This window comes from Mesoplodon bidens, assembly GCF_964165515.1.
Source record: "Mesoplodon bidens genome assembly, chromosome: 8".
NCBI lineage: Eukaryota > Metazoa > Chordata > Mammalia > Artiodactyla > Ziphiidae > Mesoplodon > Mesoplodon bidens.
This window is the reverse complement of record NC_138165.1, coordinates 45532574-45545494: the sequence shown is the minus strand read 5'-3', so window position 1 is coordinate 45545494 and position 12921 is coordinate 45532574. Positions and strand designations below refer to the sequence as shown.

The following is a 12921-nucleotide window of genomic DNA, read 5'->3' as shown; positions in this document are numbered from 1 at the left end:
GAAGGAGAGGATTAGGGGTTATTTTTCCCCAAGGTCTCTTTGTCCAAATCTGGCAGGGTAAATTAGAACCTAAAGTCAGGTGCAAAAACAACAAAATCACAACTCCAATGTCTAGAAAGAGCCCTGTCACACCTACTACTCCACTCCCCAAATTTTACAAGTATGTAAAACAGAGACCTTAGGGGTAATGGATAGAGAGTAAGTTTGGGGAGAGAGGAGCCAAAGGATGATTTATTGGAAAATCTGTTACTTTCTGACATTAGAACTTTAAAATATGGATTAAAGCAACCTTGTTATTATGGGGTTAAGTCTAGGAGTAGCTCTACAGGAAAGAAGGATAAATGTGATTAAGAAATTCACAAAATTTCAGTTGTCTTTAAAAAGTAGGATTAATATGTATTATTTTAAATCATTAAAGAAGTAGTTTCTTTTTTTTTCTTGCCAAAGTACCGAGCTAATGTTTTCTTGATTGTGTTTGACTCTCTCCATCTCTGGAGTGACAGGTAAAGGGGTTCCCTTGCCCATGTTTTCTTTGTAAAACACCTGTGTGATCAGAAAGCATCCAGAAAAACAACCATAAGTAACATTACATTTGTTGTGAGATTTTAAGGGTCAGTTCAACTTCCTTGTTATCAAATGACACAGTAGTCCGAGGAGCCAGGAGTTATGTGCTGACAAGATGCCACAAAAAAATGTAATGACAGCCACTCTTGGGATTAGGAAACTGACTCTATCTGGGGTAGCAGGGCCCTTAGTTGCTGGGGAAAGACTGGAGTTATCCTCCCAAACAGTCACATGGGGATTTGAGATTGTTAGAACTTGGTTGTGTTGTTATCCAAGCAAACTAAAAGAAAAAAGGTTTCAAAAGATATTTTTTTAAATGCCAGATGGAACAGAAATCAGAATTAACTTGAAAAAAAAAAAAAGAATCCATAGTAGTACCACAGAAATGTGAAAGTATGTCCTTTTGCTAAGTGAGGTATGTTAGAAGCAAAGGAAGGGAAGTGGATTTAAAAGAAGAATAAATGTTAAGAATCAATTTAATTATGAGGTTAAATGGCATCTATTTTCCGTTTCTTTCCAAAATACCGAGCTAAGGTTCTCTTGATTGAGTTTGACTCTCTGCATCTCTGGAGTGATGGAGATTGGGATTCCTGTGCCCAGGTTTTCTTTGTATAGCACCTGTGTGATAGGAAAGCATCCAGAACAAAAAGAGCAATCAACCACTCTCCCCTTCTTGCAGAGCAGTGGGGAGTAGAAGGACAAAGAGGAAGAGAACAAGTTAGAGGAAGGGAAATACCAGAAGCTTCTAGATCCAACCTGTAGGAGCCTAAAGACATCCTTAAAAGCAAGGGAATGCAGGAAGGAGCAGGGAAACTAAGAAATTAAAAAGGAGAATTTTACTGTTTTGTTGAATTAGTCTCTGCATCACTGAGCAAAGGAGAGCACCATGGAAGGGAACGACGAGCTGCGCCCCCCAGCTTGTTATGAGGTTGGGGGAAAAAAAGAAAGGACAGAGACAGAAGGAGAACCAAGGAAGTTATTTTGATTTGGAAATGTTATTAATAAACCACATAAGGGTATTTAGGTTTTATAAACATTGCATATATGAAGATGCATACACACAAGTCTTCTTTTGTTGATTTTCAAAAGAAGTCAAGGTATTTAATTTTTAGTTTAGGTGAACATATTGGGAAGAATTAATTATATTTAAATGGAGAACAGTGACAAAATGCTAAAAAAAAAAAAAAAACCCTGAAAATATCTATACAAATACCAGTAGAAACCAAGGTTAGAATAGGAAATGAAGCCAACAGTTTAAACTTATTTGCAGAATAAATTTTTGTAAGCTTTACGTTCAAATGAAAGTTGCCAAAGCAGGATAATGTGGGTGCCTAGAGACTGGGAATGCTATGTTTTTAAAGGCTGGAATATCATATTGAACATTTTTTAAGTGATGTTAATATTTAACCAAAATGGGGAAACTGATTCATGGGAAATGGCAGCATTAGGTTGCAAACAAGACACAAGACGTGTCAAAGTTTTTACTGGGATAAGTTGATTAGGCTTTAAAATAATAGCCATTAATCTTTTTTAAAAATGGTTTAAAATTAGTTAAAGGGTTTTTGTTTGTTTGCTTTTTAAATACCGAACTAAAGTTTTCTTGATTGTGTTTGACTCTCTCCATCTCTGGAGTGATGGGAACTGGAATCCCTTTCCCGATGTTTTCTTTATACAACACCTGTACGATACAAGAAAGCATCCAGAAAAAACAAGAGCAGTCAAAAACAGCCCTTTCATCTATCGTGTAAGGAACGTACTATGAAACACAGACGTCAAACAGGAAAGACAAATTCACCAAGTCAATCTGTTTTTTCAAGCACAGATCTGGATGAAAACATGCTCCATATTTCCTTGGCTAAAGTGCCAGTGTATGTGATGTTCAACTTTTAAGCTAACTCATATATTAAATGGTGGTTTTCTGTGTTAGGGATTAAGAAAAAAAATCAAATTTCATAAAATTACTAAAATGCTTAGTGTACAATAGAAAGGTTATTTTTTAATTAGATGGGCAAATATTTATTTTCCCTACACAGAACATCTGTTTTACAGAATAACAGATACTTTAAACCCTAGGTCAAATCTATGCGATATAGGAAATTGGTCTTTGTTGGGTAAATTCAAGTTATAGAGGTGGTCAAGTCTAAATACATAGCACTGTTTATCTTCCATAGAATCTTAAAGGCTCTATGCACCACTTGATAAAAATTGCCTAAATGCAACCTATGTAAAAATTAACACAAATGGTTACTTAAAAGAAAGAAATTGTCCAGGATCATCAGGATCATTAATATCTCAAATATATATGAGCAATAATATACTTACTCTAATACAGAAGAAAATAATTTTTAAATAGTTTTGAAAATTAATGTAAACCTTTCCAAAAGATGGAATAATAATAATAATATAAACCTATAAGGAAAACAGTGAATATAACATTCCGAAAATAATATCAATTTATACCAAAAATTTAATAAAATCAAAAGGTTGTTAGTGAATAGTAATTAAAACAAAACAAAAAGACAGTGGGACCAAAGAAAGTTACTTAATTGTGTGAAAGAATCAAACTTTCAGAAAATATTTAAATGGACAATTAAAAACATTTTGGATCAAAACTCGCCCTACCTACTACCCCCCACCCCCCCAAAAAAAATCCAGCTAGATTTTCCTAATGACATTTGATTCTCCATCTCAGGCATAAGTAAATCTAAGATCCTTATATAAAAGTTTCACAGACTATTGAGTAGTATAGAGTTTTTTAGCAACAAAAATATTAATAAAAGAACATTAAATATAGACTCACAATCTAATTTGTATATTTTTTAAAAGATCAGAAGATCTGGATTTCTATTCATGGAATGGCTTGTTTAGAACAAGTATCAAGATAAGATTGCTTTGGGTTCCAATACTGAGTGCTTTTCTTTCTTGGTGCTCTGTTTATCCAGATAGGATCTATGTTAAGCTAAACCTTGTCCCCAGCAAGGGCCACTATTTCTACACATGGCCTCAAGTCCTGTGTCTTTTCTTTCAATGCTAACGCAGCTACATCAAATATAAGTATTCCCAAGTAAATAAAGCTATAGTATTTGGGGGTTTTGGACATCAATTAACTTCAAAAGTCCCATAAAACGTGAAAAGGGAAGGAAAGGAATCGATGAAAAGTTTTAAGGGACTATTATAGGAAGTATAAAATGTTAGAATCAAATGGTGAGTAAAAGATCTGGAAAACAGAAAAATTTAGTTGATGAGATTTTTTTTTTAAGAAAAATGTGTTAAACTGATTATTTTAAAGGGACTAACAGAAGTTTTGTTTTATAGAAAAGTATTATCATTTTTTTTAATACGAGTTAAGAGCTTTCTCCCAAATACCGAGCTAAAGTTCTCCTGGTTGTGCTTGACCCGCTCCATCTCGGGAGTGACCGGGAGGGGAGTCCCCTTGCTCAAGTTCTCTTTGTACAGAATCTGTGTGCACAAAATCAACAATCAAATCAGCCTGGACCCATTGTTTAGGAAGACTTAGCTTTTGAAATAGGTTCTAAAAGTATTTTTGCTTGTTTGTTTTCATAATGACATAAAATTGGCCTAAATAACTTTAAGAAATAGAACAAGTACAGATCATCTTTGGCCGTTTCATCACACACAGTATGAGGTCTGTCTGTAAGAGGCATTCATAGCACAGAGCTGCCAGGCTGCAGGAGGAGTCAGTCACTTATATAGGCCTTCTCTCAAAGACAAGGACTAGGCCTTATCAGAGACTACTCAAGCTAACTGAAATTTACATGCCTCATGAGTTGCTCTAAACTAGTGAACTAACTCTAAATTAGTGAACCAAAAAAGGGGGGGGGGGGTTGGGGGAATAAAATAAATAAGTATTAAAAGCTAAATAAATATTAGCTTTCAATGATCCTGAAACTATTCCAAGGAAAGCTCATTTATCTCTCTTGTGATACACCAAAAATAGCTGAGCCAAGTAAATCTGTATTTCTGAGTTACTGTGAATTGCGATGTTGTCTCTGGAGTGAAAATGTTCAAGAATCACATTCTTTTAAGAAGAGCTGCAAACAAAATACATCAAACAGAGCCACAATAAATACAAATAAAATTCTAGCTAACATTATCCTTTCGGAGGCATGTTAGATTTTACTTTTGACTTGTGCCACACCAGTTAGAAACACCTACTGTTATTCAAGGGGAATTTGAGGAAGGAAACACTAAGTATTACAGGTTTTTAAGGAACGTGATCAATAGCTACGTTTTAGGAAAAACATAGTTAAAATTTCACAGCAGAACTAAAATAAATAATAAGATTTGGGTTGAAAACGGGTAATATTTGGTATCATTATTTTAATTATATGAATTTAGTATTTTTACAGGAAGAAAATTATATATTGGTAATGTGTTAAAAATATTATTTTAAATAAAAATTAAGGGATTTTATTTTTTGGCCCCTAAGAAATACCGAGCTAAAGTTCTCTTGATTGCGTTTGACTCTCTCCATCTCTGGAGTGACAGGGGTTGGGGTTCCTTTCCCCAGATTTTCTTTGTACAAAACCTGTGAGATACAAGAAAGTACCCAAAAGACATTCAAAACAAGCACAAAGATTAAGGAAGAGAGAAGATGGGGGGCAGGGGGTGGGTGTGAGGAGGGAGTTTTTTAGTGAGTAATATTTAGAAAGGATAATGCTTTTATTTTTTACTCCACATTTTAAGGATAAACTCTACAATGCTAATTCTGGGCATGAAAAGGTACCACAGAAAGCGTTGAGTTATAGCATATAAGTAGAATGATGAGGAATCTTATGTTAATTCTATTTACAGTATTTCAGATCTAAGTGCTCACACTTGTCAGTCACCAAAAGTGTTAAAATACCATCAGAAAATTGAGTCATTTTGTGTAAGTCCAGATGGTCTTGGTCAGGTGGAACACACACACACGGACACACACAAAATTGGTGTTAAGATGTTGCTTTTTAAAAAAGGATGATGGGTTATTCCGGTAATTTTTTAATGGGAAATCAAGTATCTTATTTGATATATTTGTAAATACCGAGCTAAAGTTCTCTTGATTGCGTTTGACTCTCTCAATCTCTGGAGTGACAGGGGTTGGAATGCCTGTTCCCAAGTTTTCTTTGTACAAAACCTGTAGAAGATAATGAGAACATCTAAAAAAGTAAAATGACCACGAATCCTTTGGATTACAGCTATATGTGGGCTATTTGGTGGAAACTCATAAAAGCAATCTAGCCTTCAAACATGACACTCAGGGAATAAGGAAGGAAATGCCACAAATATCTATGTTCTCTCTTCAAAAATAGTAATTTTACTACCTTGAAGACTATTAAATTATGCATTTTCTGTAGTCAACATTTAGTACATTCCTAAAATGCATTAAACAGTGCTAATGAATATAACAATGAAAAAAGTCTAACCATTTCATAACATCTAGTATTAGTCCCTTGAATATAGTGGGTCCACAATAGGTTTGTACTTCAATAAATAGGTGGCTTGGCTTAGATTTTTCTAATCATGTGATCCTCTGTTACTTCACAGTTGTTGAGAGTTTTCTGTCTGTTTTGTATTTTCTTCTGAAAATTCCTAGCTGGCCTTTAGTCTGCAGATACCCTTAATGCAAGGAGACTTAAACAATTTATTTTTCCAGGAAGAGCATTTTTCTCTGAAATTTTTACTGATGATTGCTGGATCTTGCCAATTAGTGTTTCTGAACAGGGAAAAGTCCCTATTTGTTCTGGGTAGTGTCAAAGGACTGTAAATGTTAATGAAACAAGTAAGGAACTTCCAGAGCCTCTTAGCTTCTTCCATTCCTCCCTCCCTCCCAATGTTAAGAATTTTCAGCCTAAAGGAAGGAATGAATTCTTTTTAAATGGATGGATTCTATGTTGCACTAGAGCACAGGCTGGGGAGCAACACAGAAATCCTAGGGGTTTGTGTCACAGATTAATTCCTAAAATCACTGACAAACTAGTGTTGACATCTTTTCTTTGCTAGGCAACTTTTCGGGATCTTTAAATATCTACCATCTTGGTACAAAGTTGTATTTCTTTACTGAGCAAGGCAATGGAACAGATTGTGGACCACAGAACAAAACAAAATCAGAGAAAGGCAAGAAGTTGCAATCAGAAGCAGCAAAGGAGATGCGGGCTGGTTTTCCTGGATTAGTGGACATGTAATTCTAAATGCAGTCTGTACCACTGGGAGCCAGAGTATAAGCAGGGAATGCGAAGGGAATGAGGTCTAAATAATACAAACGACTTGCAAGAGAAATAGCAGCTGTCTGATAATGGAAATTAAATGAGAGTTCGGGCCTCCAGGGGCCAGGCGGATCTCTGAAACCAAGATCCTCACCTTTTATGGGCCATCAACTATTTCCCAAACTTCACACAATCTTTTGCTAGTAGCCAGCAATTGCTTAGAAACTGCTTACGGATGGAAGCGCGTGCGCGCTGGGGGAGTGGGGAACGGGGGGGTGGGCGGAGACCGGGCTAGCTGGACAGAAGGTCGGGAGAAATGTGTGCTGAACCTGATATTTCAGGTGTGGGAGAATCCCACCTCCCCCAAAACACACGCTGCGCACAGGTGCCTGCGATTCCTGTTAGAGAACAGGGTTAAGGGATAATAGACCCTTGTGGGTAGATGACAGCCAGCGCCTTGAACACGCGCTGTATTTACAAGGAGAGAGCAGAGGATACAGGTCCAGGGAGGGGAGGTGGCCGTGGAGACGTTGCTAGGCTGCCTAGGGTCTTCTGGACCGTGGAGAATGCCCGGAGGTATGTATATACATCCATGCATGTATACATATTTATTTTCTATTACTTTTATGTTTATATGTATATGCTTTTGGTCAACTACCTTGAGATCATCCCAATAAACTTATTAGTAGTCGGCACATTTTACTTTAGAAACTGCAGGTATGATGAGCAATCACGAAGCCTAGTGCCTTGTGCTCCTTGATTACGTAAAGACAGAGTTTCCTCTTCTGCTTTTGCAAACCGCACTGCCCCTCACAGGGCAGGGAGGGTTCGCGCCATCCCCGGGCTTGGGAAGCCCGGCAGAAGGGAGACGGGGTGAGACAAGCCAGCCGGCGGGGGGAGGGCTGAGCATGGGGGAGGGGCCGGGGGCGCGTTACCGAGCTGATGTGCTTCTGGGTCTCCTTGACGCGCTTCACTTCAGGCAGGTCTGGGATCGGGGTTCCTTGTCCAACCGCCTCCTTATACTTCACCTGCAGGTGTAAAAGTGGGAACGTGTACATGCGTTTGATTAGTAGCCCCGCGATGTGCGAAGTCGCAGTTTAAACAGCACAAAACCTATACTTAGGGGGAAGGGGGCCACATGCTGATACTGGGTCCGTGCCAAGGACACGGACATTTGGGCTCTCTCTGGTCTCTTTGGGGGTGGGGTCCACACTTAGACTGAAGCCCCTTCTCTTCCCTGGAGTCTCCCATATCTTACAGCCACAGTTCATTGGCCCAGGATGGACACACTCACATATACACACCCAGGAAGAGCCAGTCTCTGATTCACAACTGCTACTTTCTTACAGGTAACAAGGAGTCTCTTCTTGACCAAACTTGAGTCAGGCTCCTCTGAACCTTCTTCCCAACTAGGCCTTGAGCTTCGGACTTCCGAGACCATCTCTGCACCTCCCAATTTTAGCCAGAATCCTGCTAAGTCAGTTTAGCCAAAATCCCCCACCCTGGATGTCTCATCATCCTTGATATCTGATCAAATTCCTTAATGCCCTCTGCCCCCAACCCCCCAGAAGAAGTCTGATCACCTTGACCTGCCTCCAGCAAAAATCCTGGTAGGTCGGTTTAGGCAGAATCCCCCATTTACCCCCGATGTTTCTTCTATTTTCCATCCACTGATCCTTTCCCCACACCCCAACCTCCCCATCCCCCATCCCTGTCCATCCATCCCTGCCCCCATAAATCCCTCCTTTCCCTTGTTGTATTCAGAATTGAGCTCAGCTTTATACCGAGATCTCTTTTCTCCTATGTCGCAATTGTCCTGAATAAAAATCTTTTTTTGTTGTTTTAACTGCTTAAACTACTGTCCAGCTCTGGTTTGCTTTGACACAGGCCTCTCCATTTTTTATATCTAACTAGCCCTCATGAAAACTGCCTCGGCACTGCATTATGAGATGACCCTTATTTTAGCAACTTAAGCTGCTTCTGGTGACAAAAGTCATGAGTGCAGCTCAGACATCAGTGTAAATCTTCAAAGGCGAGCAGAAAATTTTGAAAGTGAGTCCCCAGTGGCTGTCTTTACCGAGCTAATATGGTCCTGGGTTTGCTTCACTCTCATCATCTCAGGTGTCTTTCCAATCGCCGTTCCTGGTGAGACATCTTCTTTATATAAAACCTGGGCATTCAGAATCAGGACAGTGTTACACAGAAGAAAGGAAAACCCAGCAATTCCTGGAGAGAGACTAGGAAACTTGGCTTCTGTGAAAACAGAAGACACTAGAGAATGTTCTTAGGCAAGTGCTGGAGTATCTGGACTGTCTTCTGCATCAGTATCAATAACTCAAACCATGTATACAACACACATCTCAATTTCCAGATCTTGAGATTTCTTTTAAGATTATCATACTGTATTAATACATGATGAGAAAAACCAGAAAATGTTGATTAAAACACCCTCCCATGTGAAACACAAAATCCATTAAAGAAATACAAAGTCAGTTATTTGGGGAAAGGATAATAAATCACAGTGTCAGAAAGAAATCCATCTTCTGGAGCAAGACAACACATGATACTGCTCTGGGATTAAAAAAGTTAAAAAGAAAGAAAAGCTCCTTTGTTAGCAGATTTAAGTTATTTCAAATGGTCTCTGGGGTGATGATTTTAGAGCAAATTATGGGGAATTTTAACAAATAACTGCTAGCATTAACTGAGGAGGTTAGATGTTAATTGTCTGAATCAACGTACGGCTAGTATATTTTTAAAGAGGAGCCTGATATTATTAGGTTAGCATTAAATGGAAAATAAATAGTAAATATACCGAGCTGAAATTCTTTTGATTTTCTTTAACACGCAGTATTTCTGGCGTGTCTTGAACAACTGTAATTTTTCCTTTACTGTTTTTAAGGTCACACTGGTATTGAAGCTATGAAAAAAGAGCAAACATCTTGGTAAGATTTCAACATTGTTTTGTATATTGTATTGTCCTATATTGTGTAAAGGAAGTTAAAACCTTATATATATATATTTTTTTTTTTGAGGTACGCGGGCCTCTCACTGCTGTGGCCTCTCCCGTTGCGGAGCACAGGCTCCGGACGCACAGGCTCAGCGGCCACGGCTCACGGGCCCAGCCGCTCCGTGGCATGTGGGATCCTCCCGGACCGGGGCACGAACCCGTGTCCCCTGCAGCGGCAGGCGGATTCCCAACCACTGCGCCACCAAGGAAGCCCCAAAACCTTATATTTTTAAAAAAATTTCTACGCTACAATAATCATAGTCACATAGCCAACGGGAATTTCTTTAATAAGAATTTTGTGAAGAAACTAAATATTTAAAGCCCTAAAACTAGTTTAAAATATATATATCTTGCCTAGAATTAATTTTGAAAAAGATGTCACCACCAATGGAAGATGGTGATAGTTCATATTCAGTGACAGGAAACCACCAACAAAGTGAGAGATGGGTCTTTAATGCTATGAGTTGGGATTGAGATATAAGATGAGCCCAGAGGAGACAGGAGCACACAGCTCCCGGGCAGGGGATGGGAGGTGTGGTGGGCTGCTGCAGGTAGGTATGCCCAGAGGCATCCTTCTTGCCCCGCCTCATCCCAGGTACCAGTGAGCTGTGTCTTAGATTCAATAAAAACTCACAAGGCTGAAGTTCTTTTGGTTCTCCCGGATCCTCTGCATCTCTGGGGTGTCCAAAACGGTCTCATAATATGACATGCACTTCTCTGCATCTTCCTTGTACTTTTTCTGGAAATAGATTCCAAGAAATAAGGATAGGGAATAACACAGGGATATGGGCCAATGGGACCTAAAATAGCCCTTCCTGCTCAGCAGAGGGGAAGTCCTTTATATTTTTTTGACTATTTAAGGATGTTAGGGAGTTATAAAACAGAGCCCTCTGAGTCAGTGAGTGCCATGCCTTTTCTTTCCAGGAGAACTGAGCTCAGGCATTTAATAGGACCCATTGTCATGGCAAAGCTGGCAGAGGGAGGCCCCTGTGGACTGGTCCACACGAGGGAGGTTGACAGCCCCTGAGGTTCCTGGCAGGGACTTGGGGATGTCTACAGTGAACTGGATGGAGCCAGACTATTCAACAGGCAGGTGGAGAAAAGCAGGAGGGTTAAGAGCCATCAGCAAGGCCTCCTGAATGCCAGTCCTTGGTTGGTGACAAGGATATTTTCGCTGAGCTGGGAGCAGGTGTGGTCCAGGCTCCTAGCCAGAGCTCCCAGGGTGGGTCCTGGAAATCTACATTCCCAGGTGTTTACAAAGTATAGTCAGGCCAGGCAACTACTGCTTTAGAACTCACTGATTAGGAGACAAGCAAAAATTCTAATTTTGGGCTACTCAAGTAAATTGCAGATTCCTGATCAGCAGTGAAGATTAAAACAAATGAGGGTATATCCTGGTGCATGAAGGACATCTTACTTTTCTTTCTCTCTCTATTTGTGGGAAGATGGAGAGTTACCCATCATAAGAGGAATCAGGGTTAGATTGTGTGGTTAGCGTTGATGACATAATCTCAATCTTATTTAAAAAAATTGATAATCCAAATGTGGACGGTCTACTTTGTTTCTTCCAGATTTGCCCACAAATTTTACATCCACATTATGAGACTGATTCTTTAATTACGGGTGGTAACTCATGCCTGTTAGAATGGCCATCATCAAAAAGACAAGAGATAACAAATGCTGGTGAGGATGTGGAGAATAGTGCATTGTTGGTGGGATTGTAAACTGGTTTTGACACTATGGAAAACAGTATAGAGGATCCACAAAAAAATTAAAAACAGAACTACCATATGATCCAGAAATTCCACTTCTAGGAATATATCCAAAGGATTCGAAAACACTAACTTGAAAAGATACCCTCACTTTCATGTTCATAGCAGCATTATTCTTATTATTATTTTTTAATTTTTTAATTTTATTTATTTTTTAATTTTTTGCTTTATAACAAATTTAATCAGTTATACATATACATATGTTCCCATATCCCCTCCCTTTTGCGTCTCCCTCCCACCCTCCCTATCCCACCCCTCCAGGCGGTCACAAAGCACCGAGCTAATCTCCCTGTGCTATGCGGCTGCTTCCCACTAGCTATCTACCTTACGTTTGGTAGTGTATATATGTCCATGCCGCTCTTTCACTTTGTCACAGCTTACCCTTCCCCCTCCCCATATCCTCAAGTCCATTCTCTAGTAGGTCTGTGTCTTTATTCCTGTCTTACCCCTATGTTCTTCATGACATTTTTTTTCTTAAATTCCATATATATGTGTCAGCATAGAGTATTTGTCTTTCTCTTTCTGACTTACTTCACTCTGTATGACAGACTCTAGGTCCATCCACCTCATTACAAATAGCTCAATTTCATTTCTTTTTATGGCTGAGTAATATTCCATTGTATATATGTGCCACATCTTCTTTATCCATTCATCCGATGATGGACACTTAGGTTGTTTCCATCTCCGGGCTATTGTAAATAGGGCTGCTATGAACATTTTGGTACATGTCTCTTTTTGAATTATGGTTTTCTCAGGGTATATGCCCAGTACTGGGATTGCTAGGTCATATGGTAGTTCTATTTGTAGTTTTTAAAGGAACCTCCATACCGTTCTCCATAGTGGCTGTACCAATTCACATTCCCACCAGCAGTGCAAGAGTGTTCCATTTTTTCCCACCCTCTCCAGCATTTATTGTTTCTAGATTTTTTGATGATGGCCATTCTGACTGGTGTGAGATGATATCTCATTGTAGTTTTGATTTGCATTTCTCTAATGAGCAAAGATGTTGAGCATCCTTTCATGTGTTTGTTGGCAGTCTGTATATCTTCTGTGGAGAAATGTCTATTTAGGTCTTCTGCCCATTTTTGGATTGGGTTGTTTGTTTTTTTGTTATTGAGCTGCATGAGCTGCTTATAAATTTTGGAGATTAATCCTTTGTCAGTTGCTTCATTTACAAATATTTTCTCCCATTCTGAGGGTTGTCTTTTGGTCTTGTTTATGGTTTCCTTTGCTGTGCAAAAGTTTTTAAGTTTCATTAGGCCCCATGTGTTTTTGTCTTTATTTCCATTTCTCTAGGAGGTGGGTCAAAAAGGATCTTGCTGTGATTTATGTCATAGAGTGTTCTGCCTATGTTTTCCTCTAAGAATTTGAT

General features: G+C 39.1%; 1 protein-coding gene across 1 annotated transcript in view; it reads right to left on the bottom strand.

Moving 5' to 3' along the window:
• The window catches only part of NEB (nebulin), a 289834-nt gene that overhangs the window by 11115 nt on the left and 265798 nt on the right, over positions 1-12921 (bottom strand). The window contains exons 149-158 of the mRNA XM_081243154.1: positions 10412-10516; positions 9583-9687; positions 8848-8940; positions 7706-7798; positions 5609-5701; positions 5021-5113; positions 3931-4023; positions 2150-2242; positions 1090-1182; positions 451-543 (exon numbers count right to left, since the gene is read on the bottom strand). Coding sequence (XP_081099280.1) covers positions 451-543; positions 1090-1182; positions 2150-2242; positions 3931-4023; positions 5021-5113; positions 5609-5701; positions 7706-7798; positions 8848-8940; positions 9583-9687; positions 10412-10516 — 954 coding nt within the window. The remainder of the gene's footprint in view (positions 1-450; positions 544-1089; positions 1183-2149; positions 2243-3930; positions 4024-5020; positions 5114-5608; positions 5702-7705; positions 7799-8847; positions 8941-9582; positions 9688-10411; positions 10517-12921) is intronic.